This window comes from Chionomys nivalis, chromosome 11 (assembly GCF_950005125.1).
Source record: "Chionomys nivalis chromosome 11, mChiNiv1.1, whole genome shotgun sequence".
NCBI classification, from domain to species: Eukaryota; Metazoa; Chordata; class Mammalia; order Rodentia; family Cricetidae; genus Chionomys; species Chionomys nivalis.
The window spans coordinates 27,294,353-27,311,207 of NC_080096.1; the positions used below are offsets into that span (position 1 = coordinate 27,294,353).

Consider the following 16,855-nt stretch of genomic DNA (forward strand, 5'->3'; position numbering starts at 1 on the left):
TCCTCTCCTCTCCTTTGTTCCAGTGTATCACACAGGACAGCTACAAAAAGGATGGCTGGCCTTCTTCAGAGACCTTAAGACCAAGTAGCTGTACTATCCTGTGAAATCATATGTGATCTCCATGGACAGATGAAGCATGCTCATTTAGTTCTGCACCAGGCATTTTCTTCTGGGCCACCAACCAGCTTCCAAACCATGAGAGGGAGACATTAGTGTTTTTTTTGGTTTTTCGAGACAGGGTTTCTCTGTAGCTTTGGAGCCTGTCCTGGAACTAGCTCTTGTACACCAGGCTGGCCTCGAACTCACAAAGATTCGCCCGCCTCTGCCTCCCGAATGCTGGGATTAAAGGCGTGCACCACCACCACCCAGCTGAGACATTAGTTTTGAATGTTTGGCCTGATTTAGGTGCATTTCTGGCTAGCTCTTATAAGTTAAATTAACCTGTTTCTCTTTATCTACCTTTTACCTCAAGGTTTTTTACCTTTCTTTCTGTACATCCTACTTTCCTTGCTTCCTTCATGTCTGTCTGGCGACTGCCTGACCCTGATCATGTCCCTCTTTCTCCCTTCTTCTCTCCTCCTTCTCTCTCCTAGATGTCTCCTCCTACTTATTTTTTCTGCCCACCAGCCCCATCTATCCCTCTCCTCCCTAGCTATTGGCTGTTCAGCATTTTATTAGACCAATCAGGTGCCTTAGGCAGGCAAGGTGAAACAGTAAACATCTTTTCATAATTAAACAAATGCAACAGAAACAAATGTAACACATGCTTACACAGTTAAATTAATATTCCACAGCATAAACAAATGTAACACATGCTTACACAGTTAAATTAATATTCCACAACAGAAACAAATGTAACACATGCTTACACAGTTAAATTAATATTCCACAGCATAAACAAATGTAACACAGGCTTACACAGTTAAATTAATATTCCACAGCATAAACAAATGTAACACAGGCTTACACAGTTAAATTAATATTCCACAGCATAAACAAATGTAACACAGGCTTACACAGTTAAATTAATATTCCACAGCATAAACAAATGTAACACAGGCTTACACAGTTAAATTAATATTCCACAGCATAAACAAATGTAACACAGGCTTACACAGTTAAATTAATATTCCACAGCATAAACAAATGTAACACAGGCTTACACAGTTAAATTAATATTCCACAGCATAAACAAATGTAACACAGGCTTACACAGTTAAATTAATATTCCACAACATAAACAAATGTAACACAGGCTTACACAGTTAAAGTAATAGTCCACAACATAAACAAATGTAACACATGCTTGCACAGTTAAATATTCCACAGCATAAACAAATGTAACACATGCTTACACAGTTATAGTCCACAGCATAAATAAATGTAACACATCTTTGCCCAGTTAAAATGATATTCCACAACATAGTTCACTACTGTGTCAGCGGCAGCTAGAACCAGCTCCAATGTACCGTGCTCAATATGTGTCTCAGATGAAGGTGTAACTTAGAGACAGGGCACTTGCCCCGCATGAGCGGAGTTCTGGCTTCCATCCCTGCAGTGTAAATAAATACACACGTGTTAACTGACTTCAGGAGCGGGACTTCAATAATCCAATTCCTTCCTAACACCACATATGTGTGGTGATATGCATCCATCAGTGGAATTCAGGAGGCCGAGGCAGGAGGGTTGTGAGTTCAAGGCCAGCTTGGACTACATAGTGAGACCATGCTCCCAAAAGCCAAAGTTATAACTTTAAGAGAAAGCTTAGCAGGTAAAGATGCTTGCCACTAAGCCTGACAACCTGAGTTCAGTCCCCAAGTCCCACATGGTGAAAGGTGGTCCTCTGACTTCTACATATACTATATGTACAGATGTGTACACGTGCGAGTGTGCGCGCACACACACGTCCAAATGAATGTAAAAATAATTCTTGAGTCTCGTCCAATGTAAACGTGTATGAACAGCCTTATTCTGCGCAATCCTATGACAAGCCTGTGAGACAACCACAATCTTAGAAGATTCACTGTTCAGTTTGTTTAAATTCACTCTCCTTGTTCATCAAATATTGTACATTGCATTGAAAGTCAAACTGTACTGCAAGTCGTGTAATAAAGATGTAATCCCCCATCGTCCTCTTCCTTCCCCGAGTTTCAGTCCCTAGGGCCACCCGCTCTGGGTTGCCTCTTTCGTGTCTGTTCACACTTTCTGAGCACGATTCTGAATCTGGACAGAACTAACGCTTCCTAAGAGGAGCCCTTTCTGTTCTAATACTGCTCTGCAAACCTCAGGGTAGGAGCGTGTAGCGAGCTGCGTGAAGCCACACCTGATGGCAATGTGTAGAGAGCTGTGTGGAGTCACACCTGATGGTGCTGGCTCCCGCCCTCCGTGATCCCGAAAGCGAGTGCTCTCTGTGATAATCAACTCCTATGGCTAAAGCCTGACTTATGCTATTATCACGCAATGACTGTCAGCTGCTTGCATATGCGTGGACCTATGGGCAGTGCCCACCTGGCAATCTGAGGTTGGCGGCCCAGGCCTACTTAAGGAGTGGGAGAGGTTTGCCCGGGAGGGAGAGAGAGAGGAGAGAAAAAGGGAAAAGATTGCTGTGAATAAAGTCCTGGAATAAACTGCAGTGAAAAGAGCTCCAGTGGTCGCATCATCCTTGCTGGACAAGGGGGGCCGCGACAGGAGCGGACCGGATCATCCACATCTGAAGCCAGTCAGGAGCGGCTCTGTTGGAGTTTGCATGGGCTGTCTAGAGACAGGAGATACTTGTGGGAAAAGTCGGGGCAGATGTGGCTCCAGTTCAGCTCAGCCTCCTCCCGAGGGCCCACGTCTTTGCTCTGTCCTCTATAAAACGGTAGCAGAGGGATGTGAAGAAAAGGTTAAGGTGTCGGCAAGCAGGCGTCCTTGGAGGTGAGATTCAGACAGAGGCCGTAAAGGGAAGATGGTTTGAACCAGGACAAAATGTGAGCAAGAAGCATAGATTTAAAGGTAGAATCAGCCCTGTATATTTAAGAAGAAATTAAAGAGCCAGGCAGTGAGGGGCAGGCAGGCAAATCTCTTTGAGTTCAAGGCCAGCCTGGTCTACAAAGCGAGTTCCAGGACAACCAGAGCTGTCCCATCCTGTCTGTCTCAAAAAATAAGAAAACCAACCAAACAAAATTTTCCACCTTGATACTTTAATACTTTTTTATTTGTTTTATTTTATTTTTGAATGGCCAGCCATCATTGGCCTCCTTTTATTTTTCCCCTCAACTTGGTATATGTAGGCTTTGATCTCCCTGAAAGTGGATTGAGGTGTTGAGGCAGCCAGCGCTTGCCTGGACGTACTTGAGACTAATTTAATAAAAGTGCACACCTTACAAAAAACAAATAAACAAAGATTTACTATAATGCCAGTATAGTGGTAGTGCAAGCCTTTAATTCCACCACTCAGGAGACATAGGCAGGCAGGGCAGGTGGATCTCTTTGAGTTCAAGGCCAGCCTGATCTACATAGTGAGTTCCAGGTCAGTTAGGGTTGTAAAGCGAGACCCTATCTAAAAAAGTGTATTTGATTTTTGATTAGGTGTACATATGTGTCTCTGACTATAGTCTTGTACATGTATGAACACAGACATGTACATAGTCCAGAAGATAGCTTTGGGTCCCTTAAAACTGGTGTTACCAGTATTGTGGGTATCGGGAATTAAACTTTCTCTGCTCTTAACCACCAAGCCATCTTTTTAGCCTTTCTTTTTATCTTTATTATTATTATTGAGACAAGGTCTTTGTGTCCCGGTTGGCTTCAGACTTGACATGTAGCAGAGGACCCAGAACTCCTGATCCTCCACTCCAGCCCTGGGATAATAGTGAGATTACACGCAAGTGCTACCCAGGTCTGGTTTTCTCAGTGCCGGGGATCGAACTCAGGGCCTCTGTGTATGCACGCATGCGTGAGGCACACTCTTTAACCACAGAGCTACATCTCCCTCTCTGTTTGTTTTAGATGAAGATGTTGGGTTAGCAGTGAAAGAAATCCTACCCAGAGCAGACAGCAGTGGGTCAGCCCTTGGGAGTTGCACGGAAGGCGGGACAGGATTGGAGGATGGGAAGCACCCCTATTGTGACCAGGTTTTGTTTGGTGTTCTGCAAACCCAGCTGAGAAGCCTCAGGGATATAACAGAATGTGACCCCAATAAGACCAGCACAAGGTTACAGGTGGTCTCTACAATCTTTCAGTCCTGGTGTTCTGCAAATGAAAAAGTAATTTCTTTTAGATTTATTTATAGCTATGAGTGTTTTGTCTGCATTGATGTATATACACCACATTTGTGCCTGTTGCCCATGGAGTGCAGAAGAGGGTGTCAGATCTACTGACACTGGAATTAGCCATGGATGGGCATGAGGCATCCCGGGGATGCTGGGAACCCAACTCAGGTACTGTGCAAGAGCAGGAAGTGATCTAACTGTTGAGCCATCTCTTCTGGCCCTGTAACTTTTATTTTAAGATGTGTGTGTTGGCCAGGGGCCACAGGGACCATGTGTGGTGAAATCAGAGGGCCATGCCGAGCCAGCCCTCAGAAAGCTGGCTTTGTCCGCCACTGGACAGTGCAGCAAGGGTCCTGGCCCTGACTCTCACGGGAGAGCTGTAGAAAAGGGGGCTCTGCCTCTTGTCTGAGGGGGTGGTCCCAGTGGCCAGGAATGACCAGCTCAGCTCACCCAGGCTCACAGCCAGACCTTGGATTGGCCCACCCTAATACTGACCCCATATAGGACCAGCTGGAGCTCATGAAGGGACTGGTCCTGTGGAACAACACCTACAGGATCTCCAGGACCGGGGCAGCTGAAGAGAATATTTGAGAGGAGTTTCGGTAAGGACCCAGTGATGATGGTGAACCAGAAGCCCGAGGCCTTGAACCAGACAATTGCAATGAGCATCTTCAAGCAAAACTGATGGGACACATGGCGCTCCCAACGCCGCTAGGACGAGAGGTGGGAAAGATGGAGGAGCAAAGAGTTTGGTTTTATTTATTTATTTGTTTGTTTGTTTATGGATTTTCAAGACATGGTTTCTCTGTAGCTTTGGATCCTGCCCTAGAACTCACTCTGTAGACTAGTCTGGCCTCAAATTTACAGAGCTCTACCTGCCTTTGTCTCCCGAGTGCTGGGATTAAAAAAGGCGTGCGCCACCACTGCCCAAAGGTTTGAATTTTTTTTTTTTTTTTTGATTTTTCGAGACAGGGTTTCTCTGAATTTTTTTTTTTAAACTTTGTAAAAATTTTTCTTTTGGGGCTGGGTGGTGGTGGCGCACGCCTTTAATCCAAGCACTCGGGAGGCAGAAGCAGGCGGATCTCTGTGAGTTCGAGACCAGCCTGGTCTACAAGAGCTAGTTCCAGGACAGGCTCCAAAACCACAGAGAAACCCTGTCTCGAAAAAAACCAAAAAAAAAAAAAAAAAATTTCGTTTGGGAGGACTCTGCAGAGGTGAGGGGCAGATATGGGGGAATTGGGAGATGAATTGGGGTGCATGATGTGAAATTCTCAAAGAATTGATAAAGAAATTATGTTAAATAAGTAAATCCAAAAAATATGTGTGTTGGGTGTGTGTGTATGTGTGTTGGGTGTGTGTGTGTTGGGTGTGTGTATGTGTGTTGGGTGTATGTGTGTTGTGTGTGTATGTGTGTTGGGTGTGTGTGTATGTGTGTTGGGTGTGTGTGTGTGTTGGGTGTGTGTGTGTTGTGTGTGTGTGTATGTGTGTTGGGTGTATGTGTGTTGTGTGTGTATGTGTGTTGGGTGTGTGTTGGGTGTGTGTGTATGTGTGTTGGGTGTGTGTTGGGTGTGTGTGTGTGTTGGGTGTGTGTTGGGTGTGTGTGTATGTGTGTTGGGTGTGTGTTGGGTGTGTGTATGTGTGTTGGGTGTGTGTGTGTTGGGTGTGTGTTGGGTGTGTGTGTATGTGTGCTGTGTGTGTGTGTTGGGGGTGTGTGTGTGTTGGGTGTGGGTGTGTGTATGTGTGTTGGGTATGTGTGTGCCACAAGCATGCACTTGTATGTGGAGGTAAGAGAACAGCTTTGGGTGTTCTTTCTTTCTGTCCTCAGTGGGCTCTAGGGATTGAATTCAGGTCTTTAGAATTGGCAGCAAGAGTTTTACTATCTTACAAGCCCTGATCTGTAATTTTTTTTTTTTTTTTTGGTTTTTCGAGACAGGGTTTCTCTGTGGTTTTGGAGCCTGTCCTGGAACTAGCTCTTGTAGACCAGGCTGGTCTCGAACTCACAGAGATCCGCCTGCCTCTGCCTCCCAAGTGCTGGGATTAAAGGCGTGCGCCACCACCGCCCGGCTGATCTGTAATTTTTAAGATTATGCAATTGATACTGTAACATAATATAGAAAAAGAATCCAACTCCAGTTCCAGGGGATCCAACGCCCCCTTCTGGGCTTATTGAGCATTGCACACTCATAAAATGGAAGCAAAACACATAAATCTTTAAATTGGGTTCTATTGTTTTTATTTTCCAAAAGCCATTTCATACAGTCTATAAACATTTTCCCTCACTTATAAGTCACCTGTTCTTGTTTTAAAAATATAAAACCTTTTGGGCATTAGACAACATTTTCAAAAACATTCATGCATAGAGGTGTTTTGACTGCATGTGTGTCTGTGCACAACATACATGCTTGGTGTCTGAGAAGACCAGAAGAGGAAGTCAGATTTCTTAGAACTGGAAATACAGTCAGTGTGAGCTGTCATGTAAACCCGGGTCCTCTGGAAGAGCAACCAGTGCTCCTAACTGGCCTTCTCTCCAGCCTGTCGATCAGCGGTTCTCAGCCTTCCTAATGCAGTGATTCTTTAATACAGTTCCTCGTGCTGTGGTGACCACCCCCAAACAACAATTATTTCATTACTACTTCATCACTGTAATTTTGTTACTGTTATGAATTGTATTGTAAATGTCTGCTAGGCAGTCCTCAAAGGGGTTGCAACCCACAGGTTGAGAACCACTGTGCAGACAGTAACATTTGATTGTTTGTTTTGTTTTGATCTTTAAAACTAGCTCTTACAGCCAGGCAGTGGTGGTGCACAAGCCCAGCACTGGGGAGGCAGAGGCAGGCGGATCTATGTGAGTTTGAGGCCAGCCTGGTCTACAAGAGCTAGTTCCAGGACAGCTAGGGCTGTTACACAGAGAAACCATGTCTCAATAAGCAAAAAGGAAAAAAAAAAAAAAACCCAAACCAAACAAAAAACCTAGCTCCTACTGGATATCTCAGGCTGGCCTCAAACTTAAATTTCCAGTCTCAGCCTCCTGAGTGCTGCACACTACCATGTCTAACCAGCATTTTATCTGTAAGTAGCTACAGTGTTTCCGTGTCCTTTTAGCTGTCCTCTTTTGTTTGCTGATTTTTTTAAATTTTTATTTATTATGAATACAGTGTTCTTTCTTCATTCCAGAAGAGGGCACCAGATCCCACTACAGATGGCTGTGAGCCACCATATAGGTGCTGGGACCTGAACTCAGGACCTCTGGAAGAGCAGCCAGTGCTCTTAACCTCTGAGCCATCTCTCCAGCCCCTTGTTTGCTGAATTTAAAAAAAAAATATATTTAGCCGGGCGGTGGTGGCACACGCCTTTAATCCCAGCACTCGGGAGGCAGAGGCAGGTGGATCTCTGTGAGTTCAAGACCAGCCTGGTCTACAAGAGCTAGTTCCAGGACAGGCTCCAAAACCACAGAGAAACCCTGTCTCGAAAAACCAAAAAAATAAAAAAAATAAAAATAAATAAAAAAGAAAAAAAATATATATATATTTGTCTACTTATGTGTGTGTCATAGGGGTAGTGTGTGCAGGGACAGACACATGATTATGGAGTGAAGGGTAACTTGTAGAACTCAGTTCTCTTCCTCTACCTTGTGTGTCCCTGAGTTCAAACTCAGATCATCAGGCTTTGGCAGCAAACACCGCTACTCACTGAAGCATCTCAATTGCCTGGTCTTGCTGTCTTCACTTTCACCTGATATCTGAAAGTCAAGGACTGCTTTGATAACTCCTGTTTTCCAACGGTGGAAGCAGACTTGGAACCACGGGCTTCCTCCAAGGACCTCAATGTGATGTCAGAACATACAAGCCTTTTCTTTTTTTATTTTATATGCATTGATTTTTTCCATGGGTGTCGGGTTCCCTGGAACGGGAGTTATAGACAGTTGTGAGCTGCCATGTGGGTTCTGGGAATTGAACCCAGGTCCTCTAGAAAAAGCAGTCAGTGCTCTTAACCATTAAGCTATCTCTCCAGCCCTATATAAACCTTTTCTTGAAGGTTTTACTTCTCCTTTCTGGGAGTCATTTGGACTTCGTTGACCTGGAAGGTAAACCTCTGACCACCAGCTTTCTAGGGTGACCTAGACCTGGACTTGTGGCTGATTATATATGTATATTTATAGTATGTCAGCACAGTAATTAGGCCACCCCTGCCTCTGCTGTTGACTTGTACTCCTGGGTCAGACGGTTGACTTGTTCCTACCTTCCCCACAGCAAATCTACCTGCCCTGCTGGGGTTCTTACGAACCCCAGATCTGCAAAGGCAAGAAGGAGATACCACAGATACACTCAAGGTTATATTCTCGAGGCCTTTGGATTTTGTTCACATTTCTGATTGGCCTTAGCAATGGATTGACTTCAACATAAACATGATACAACTTATGCCAATGAGAAGTGGTAGGAAGTGTACGGAAAGCTTCTTGATGTTTATTTTATGGCCATGAAAAGCCAGGTGTGGTGATTCAGGCCTCTAATAGCAGCAGTCTGGAGACAAAAATATCCTGAGTTCAAGACTAGCCAAGGCCATACGAAAAATTTCAGGCCATCATCAGCTACATTGTCTCAGAAAAAAAATAAATACAAGACAGGCTCACACCTGTTGCCTCAGTACTGGGACGCTGAGGTAGAAGGATCAATGGTTCAAACTCAAGGTCGGCTTGGGCTGTGGACTGAGTTCAGGGTCAGCCTGGGCAATTTAGTCTCAAAATACAGGGCCGCAAAGAGGATTGAACTCACTGCTGTGGGATTCTTGCCGAGCATGGGTGTAAGGCCCTGGCTTCAATCTTAGTGCGGGAGGGAAGAGGCACTGCCTGCCTACTGGAAAACAGAGTTGAGGAAGAATAGGGGACCTTCCTATAGATGCATAGATGGCCCAGACTATAGACGGTACTATTGCGCAGGAAGCCCAGGAGAGCCAGGCCTGGCCCAGGAGATAGGCCCCAGTGCAAGCGACGGCCCCCCTTAGGCTTCTGGCTCCAGCCAGAGTTTGCAGGGTGGCCCAACGTCCCTCTTCTAGTACCGGCGATCTGAAGCCAACTGCGGTGATGGTGACAGAGTTCAGTGGAAGGAAGGCTCGGGAAGGAGGCTGAGAGACCCTGGCTTCCCACTCTCCGCCCCAGCCTTCTATCGGGAAGGTCCGCATCCCACCCGCATCCCAGGTCCACTCGTCCCAGGACTCTGCGCCGGCGCCGGGTTGGGTTCGGGTTCCTCTGCCTGGTCCCCCCCCTCCACTCGCTCTCATTTGGTCGGTGCCACTGCATCCTGTGTGTGCCGGGCCCGCCCGCACTGCGGGGAACAGGCGCGGAGCCGCCCTGGGCGTGCGGCGCTTGCGGGCCGCGGCCTGGGACGCGCGGGCGGGCGGGCGGGAGAGATGGCGCGGCTCCGGGGCCGGTAGCACGGCGGCCGGCACCGCGGCAAAGACATGGCCCGGCGGCGGCGCCGGGCCTGCATCGCCCTCTTCCTGGTGCTGCTCTTCGCCTTCGGCACGCTCATGGGGCTGCGCACGCTCAAGGCCCCGGACGGGCTGCCCGCGCTGGGCCCGGAGCTAGCGCCCTTCGAGCGGCGTCCGGAGGGGAATCCCGCGCCCGCCCGCGCCCCGGCCGCCCCCGCCGCTCCGCCGCCCCCGCCGCCGCCACCGCGCTCTGCCGCCCCCCGAGCCTCGCTGGGCCCCGCCGAGGCCGATCCTGCGCCCCGGCAGAGCCTGCGCGTTTACTCCGATCTGCACGCCTTCTATTACTCGTGGTACGGGAGTCCGCGGCGCGAGGGCCACTACATTCACTGGGACCATGTCATGGTGCCTCACTGGGACCCCAAGATCTCGGCCAGCTACCCGCGTGGCCGCCACAGCCCTCCAGACGACTTGGGCTCCAGCTTCTACCCAGAGTTGGGGCCCTACAGCTCACGGGACCCCGATGTGCTACGAGAGCACATGACCCAGCTCAAAGAAGCCGCCATCGGTGAGTCCCCCTAGCCAGTCTGACCCCCAGCCTCACCCTTCCTTCCTGCACCTTAGCTTTTGCTGCCCGACCGCAGGGCCCCGGTCCCATTCTCCCGCCAACCTGACCTCGTAGCCTTTCCCTCTCACTTTTATCCCGGGCCTACTACACACCACCGCCCCTTCCTCTAATTTTTGCTGTACCTTCTGGGCCTTTCTACCCTCAACAATCCCAGCGGCCTTCCGTAGGGTAGAGTTGGTGTGTGTGCGCGTCTGTGTTAGAGTTATCCTGAGTAGGGACAGTAAGAACAGTCCTAAGTATGTTGCACCTCCAGGTTTCAGGAAAGTGGGGATCCTGGCCCCTCAAGTCTGGAAGGAGAGCTTGGGGAGGATCTGCTTTCACAGCAGGTTTAGGGGAGTCCAACAGCTAGATGGTTGATCTATCAGGGCTGAGGGCGGGCACAACACATGACAACCACAGGTTTCATCAAGTGAAAAGCCAGAGGTCCTGGAGAACCTTCTGCATTACGTTGGGGTGGGGAGACGCACCTTGGTTAGATTTTGTCACTGAATTTGCCACTAACTTTTAATGATACATTTGGTTATACCTCGAGACGGGTTGAGGGAGAGCTACAAGGTTTGAATCCAGGCTTAGTGGCTGGTGCAAGCCTAGCACTTGGGAGGACCAGACAGAAGGACTCCCAGTTTGAAGTCAGTCAGGGTTACATAGTGGGGCAGTATCTTGAAAATAATGAATCAACGAATGAATGAATGAGAAGGGGATACACAAAGATGTGGGGATGTGGGCTATTTTGTCTAGGCTTGCTTTCTAGACGGGCAGTCACTCAAGGCAAGTGCTCTCTCCCATGGGAAGCAGGAGAATAGGGTTTCTTCACAGGGATATTCTTTAGGTAGGATCCCAGAGGTAGGGTTGTGGTTTCCAGGTGAGTGTGGCATTGCCACCCTTTCCCCTTCCTCCTTCTACTTGATGATGCTCTCCTCAGCCAGCTCCCTTGGCTGCAGGACTTCAGCACTGCTGGCATGGACAGCTCCTAGGCCTGCTAAGCTCTGGGCCCCAGGTCTGCCCCAGGAACCTAGCAGGATCCTAGCTCGGATTTGAGGTTTTCAGGAATGTGTAGTTAGAGATGCTTTCTGCTGCTGGGGGCGGGGTGGGTGGGCACACTGTGGAACATTGAAGGGGCTTTTGTATTGTTTAGGAGTCTTGGTTCTTTCCTGGTATCCACCTGGCATGGCTGATGATAATGGGGAGCCCTCAGATGATCTGGTACCTGCCATTCTGGACACTGCCCATCAGTACAACATCCAGGTGAGTTCAGAAGGTTTCACACACTGTCATGGAGAATGCCCCTTTACTGCCATAGTTAGTGCTGGATGGCTGATGACGACAGAAACGTAAGTATGGTACTGGGAGAGGGTATAGCAAGCTGTACCATGTCAGCTGTTACCATTTTTAATTTTGAGCAAATAGGGGACAAATGGAAGACTATAGATATATTTATTCATATTTTTAATTTTTTTTGTGTGTGTTTATCTGTGTGTGGGTATGTACAGATGTGTGTGGATGCCTGCAGAGGCCAGAGGCATTGGATCTCCGAGGACTCGTTGTGGGTAACTTGACACAGTGCTGGTTACCCAGGTCCTTCAGAAGAGAGCCATAACTTCAGTTCCTTCACTTTTATTAAATCATATAGGTTAAGTGGAAGACCCTTGATCCTGGATACCAGGCAGGCCAGAGCCAAACGATCTGTAGACAGAATTCTCCACTCCACAGTGGAGGACAGTGCTGGACCTCCATAAGCAGCTTCCCCTTCTAGGGGAAGAAGATGTGTGTAGCCATTCTCCCCAAACACATCAGTAGAGGAAGTCAGTTCCTACATCTGCGATGAAGGAAGAAAAATGTCAGAGAAGCCCCCTCGCCTTCCTGAGGTCACCGCTGGAAGGTTGAACAGATCGTGGCACATTTTCTGCTGGCAGAGAGCAGGCACATGCCGCCTGGTGCTCATGATTGGAGCTGACAGCGGTAGAAACCTGAGTGCCATCCTGCAGTGACCTCAGAATGATTCCTAGATGTCCTGATGTGGGACATGGACAAAACTCACATCCTTTCTTTTGACCTGACGGGCAGTGGCAGCCTTCATTGTGCCCATCCTTGCCAGGCTTTCCTGAATTCAGCCCCTCCCTATAAGCCATGACGGGGGGAGGGGGGTGTTAATCTGTATGTGTCGTACTCCTGACTATTCACCTGATCTGAAACTCCATTTGTGGCAGGTGGCCTTCCATATCCAACCCTACAAGGGCCGGGACGACGTCACTGTTCACGACAACATCAAGTACATCATTGACACGTAAGATGGGAATCGAGACGGAAGCAGGCTGGAGGTCAGGCAATGCCAGGGTGGAATGCATGTGTTCCCAGCAGTTATTCTGGGTGCTGGGCTTGGAGTCAGGCAACTGAGTTTCAGGTTCAGCTCTGGAGTCCTAATTGAGTCCTGTTTTAGTACATAGGTGCTTCAGACATGCTTATATGAATTTACTAAAAAACTGTTCATTGCCCTCACATACAGCTATTATCTTTAGCAAAGTTTCTGACTTGACACTTATAGTCTAGCGGTTGGGGGTGCAGCAGGGCTCCCCAACCAAGAAGTGGGAAACCACAGCAATCTGTAGTATGAAAAAAAAATAAAAAGCTAAGCAGAGTTTTGTGTTAAGAATGTGCCCAAGAAGTGTTGTTTGTTTCTGTTTTGTTTTTCCCCCTCCTTTTATGGTACTGGAGATGAAACCCAGGGTCCTTTGCATGCTAAGCGTGAGCATGAGCGTGTGTTACGCCCCAGCCCTCAAGGAATTTACTCTAGAAGGGATGGTGATATGTGCTTCTCTGAGAGGACTTGTCCTGGGTGCTGACACCAAACAGGCTGACTCTTGCTCTCCCTGTGAGCACAGCAAGTTAGTGGCCATCTGTGAACCCAGAGAGCTCTCACTGAGAACCAAACTCGATAGGCACTTTGAGCATGGACTCTGTAGCCTCCAGAACTGAGCCATAAATATGGTTGTTAAGCTAAAAGGAATGAGTGAGCTTAGAATTCTGTTGTTTTTAAGACAGGGTCTCATATAGTTTAGGCTCCTTGAGCTCTTTAAGTAACTGAGCTCTTTAAGTAACTGAACTCCTAGTCTGTTGACCTTAGTCTCTCTCAAGTGTCGGGACTACACACATGCACCATTATGCCTGAGGCCCTGGGTTCAAGACAAGTTTTTTTTTTTTTTTTTTTTTTTAAGATTTTGTTTTTATGTGTGTGTCTGTGTGTGCCCAGAGGCCAGAAGAGGAAGCTGGAGTTACAGGCATGTTGTAAGTTGCCTAATGTAGGTGCTAGGAACAGAACTCAGGTCCTCTGGAAGAACAGCAATTGCTTTTAATGTCTGAGCCATTTCTCCAGCAAATCGTTCTTTTAAAAAAGTATATTTAAAAAATCATATTCACTGTTCCTACTCCTCTTTCTAACTCTTCTCAGATCCATCACTAATCCCTGCCTACACAATGTTTTTTAAAGTAAGTCAGCTCTGGCTGGGCATGCTGGTGCATGCCTTTAATTCAAGGCTAACCTGGTCTACTTACTGAGCTTCAGGCCATATAGTGAGACCCTGTCTCAAATAATTGAAGAATAATAGTAAGTAGCTCTGCAAAGATCTGGAGAAAGGGGAAGAGTCAAGGCAGAGCGAGAACTGGCAGATGTGATGTGGGATTCCCCTCTGCATGCTGTGAATACCATTCGTTAATAAGAAACTGTCTTAGGCCTGCACAAGGCAAAACTTAGGTAGGCGAGGAAAAGTAAACTGAATGCTGGGAGAAAGAAGTCAGAGTCAGGGAGAAGCCATGTAGCCCCGCTGGAGAGATAGATGCCAGAGGGAACTTTACCCAGTAAACCACAGCCATGTGGCAATACACAGATTACTAGAAATGGGTTAAATTAAGACGTAAGAGTTAGTCAATAGCCGGGCGGTGGTGGCGCACACCTTTAATCCCAGCACTTGGGAGGCAGAGGCAGGAGGATCTCTGTGAGTTCGAGACCAGCCTGGTCTACAAGAGCTAGTTCCATGACAGGCTCCAAAACCACAGAGAAACCCTGTCTCGAAAAACCAAAAAAAAAAAGTCAATAAAAAGCTAGAGTTAATGGGCCAAGCAGCAATTTAATAATAGTTTCTGTGTGGTTATTTTGAGTCTGGGCAGCTAGGATGAACAAGTGGCCTCCTACAACACAGATGGAATGTTCTAAGATGGGACAAGGTCACATAAAGATGATGATGATAGAAAGGCCAGTTAGGGAGTGAAGTCTGAAAATAGGCAAGTTCAGATCACACAGAGGCATCCTTACAGGTACAGGAAGGAGCGATCAGATCAGATCCTATAGGGGGCCAGGAATGGAAGTCTAGACACCACTGCTGCCACGCCCAGATGAAGATGTGGAGGCCTGGCTTGGAAGAAGAGGCTGAGGGATGACAGGCAGGGAGGGCAGGAAGAGAAGCAGGTTAATACTTGGAGGCATATGCTGAACGTGTAACCTGAACCCTAGACTGCTGTGAGCACAGAAGAGATCAACCCTGTGGCTGATCTCTCAGCTGTGCTGGCTTCTCACCACCAACTCATGCCTCTCCCTCCTGTTCCTCAGGTATGGCTCCCATGGTGCATTTTACCGTTACAAGACCAGCATGGGCAAGAGCCTCCCACTCTTTTATATCTACGACTCCTACCTGACATCCCCTGAGGCCTGGGCCCACCTCCTGACACAAAACGGGCCCCACTCGATCCGCAACACCCCGTATGATGGGGTCTTTATAGCATTGCTGGTGGAGGAGGGCCACACCCATGACATCCTTGCCGCGGGATTTGATGGAATGTACACCTACTTTGCCTCCAATGGCTTCTCCTTCGGCTCCTCCCATCAGAACTGGAAGGCTGTAAAGAACTTCTGTGATACCAACAACCTGATGTTCATTCCTAGCGTGGGGCCTGGGTACATTGACACCAGCATCCGGCCCTGGAACAACCACAATACTCGCAACAGGGTCAATGGCAAGTACTACGAGACAGCCCTGCAGGCGGCCCTGACTGTGAGGCCCGAGATTGTCTCCATCACCTCTTTCAATGAGTGGCACGAGGGCACACAGATCGAGAAGGCTGTTCCCAAGAAGACGCCAACTCGTCTGTATTTGGACTACCAGCCCCACCAGCCCAGCCTGTACCTGGAGCTGACCCGCCGCTGGGCAGAGCACTTCATCAAGGAAAAGGAGCAGTGGCTGATGTGAGGGGCTACTACTCAAACCTCGTTAGGTCACCAAGTTGGTTCAGATGAGGAACAGGCACACGCTAGTCCCAAGTAGCCAGTGGGTGCTTGTGGATGGGCCAGCTAGCTCATGTAGAACAAAGCCCGGCCCTTGGACTGGTGGTGCTGGGGCGAAGGGAAGCAAGGCTTGATGAAGGAGTCTGGCAGGAAGCCACACATGGCTCAGGGCAGCTCCATGACATTTAGCTTTCAGCCGTGGCAGGTTGTACAGCGTAGTTGCCAGCCACCGTGCTTAAAAGAGTCTCAGGGTTCTGAGCTAGCATGCCCTGCTTCCTTTGGACAGCCTACATCTCCTCAGGCACCTTCCTTCCTGCTGAATACAGGGAACGGTATTTGACTTCATAAGGGGACTTTAAGGTCTTTCCAGTCCATTTCTGTGCCCCTTTACCAGGAAACACTGAGCACCCACTCATTACTAAGCATCTTATGGTGAGGTGCTGGGAAATTTGGTCAGCGTTCCCTTCTGGAGCTTCAGGAGCTCGCTTTTGGTGTAGCTATGCAGCTAGCACCTTGGCTGTTTTGCTCTTCTTTGCAGCTACACCCAGGCCTGGAAGTTCAACTATTTTCCTCCAAGAAAATAGCTCTGCTTCAGAGCCTTTCCTGATGAACATAAAGCTGCAGAGGACTAGGTCACTCCCTCCCTCTGGCTATCTAGGCCGGGGAGGCCACACATTAGGACCACTCAGTGCTACTACGATTTGTATTAAACATGAAGTAGTGTTTGCCAGTACACGTTCCTCTTGCTGCCCTCTAGGTCAGACTGTGACAAATTAGTGTACGGCTAGGCTGGCTAGTTTTAGCACAATGGAGATGGGCTTGCTTAAATGACTAATTCGTATGATTTCTAGAAGGAAGTTAGCAAGCCAGTACTTATTTATAAACAAACTAATGTTAATTGCAAGGATCCTTGTTAAAGTACATCCAATGGAATATTTTTCAGCAAGGTTCTCAAATACACTTGCGGTGTTCACTGGAAACCACTGTACTGGTTTAGAGGCTAAGGCTGAGCCATGACTCTGGGAAGAGGAAGCAGCAGAGATGAAGTGGAATACAGGTCATTTCAAGGACAACCAGCCCATTTACTGAGAGATGAGCAGGGCTGGTCACCTGGTCTGTAGCTTAGTTGAAAGGGCTGGATTTTTACCAGTGCTAATTTCATTTCATACATACACAGCTTGGACACAGCAAGGCCAGCAGGAAGGGGCAGGCATCTTCAATGAAAGTTGACACAGATCTTCTGAAGGCTAATCTACATCAACAGCCATAATGCACATA

The 16,855-nt window shown here is 48.0% G+C and overlaps 1 protein-coding gene across 2 annotated transcripts; it reads left to right on the forward strand.

Moving 5' to 3' along the window:
* Window positions 1-9,627: 9,627 nt before the first annotated feature.
* Maneal (mannosidase endo-alpha like) lies at window positions 9,628-16,782 on the forward strand. 2 transcript variants are annotated; one of them, XM_057785298.1, is made up of 4 exons: window positions 9,628-10,245; window positions 11,441-11,550; window positions 12,513-12,589; window positions 14,906-16,782. In XM_057785298.1, the coding sequence occupies exons 1-4, from the start codon at window positions 9,711-9,713 to the stop codon at window positions 15,540-15,542; spliced, it is 1,359 nt and encodes a 452-aa protein (XP_057641281.1). In that variant the 5' UTR covers window positions 9,628-9,710; the 3' UTR covers window positions 15,543-16,782. The 2 variants fall into 2 exon arrangements, with proteins under 2 accessions (XP_057641281.1, XP_057641282.1); XM_057785299.1 differs by lacking the exons at window positions 9,628-10,245; window positions 12,513-12,589 and having other exon boundaries at window positions 11,480-11,550.
* The last annotated feature ends 73 nt before the right edge of the window (window positions 16,783-16,855 follow it).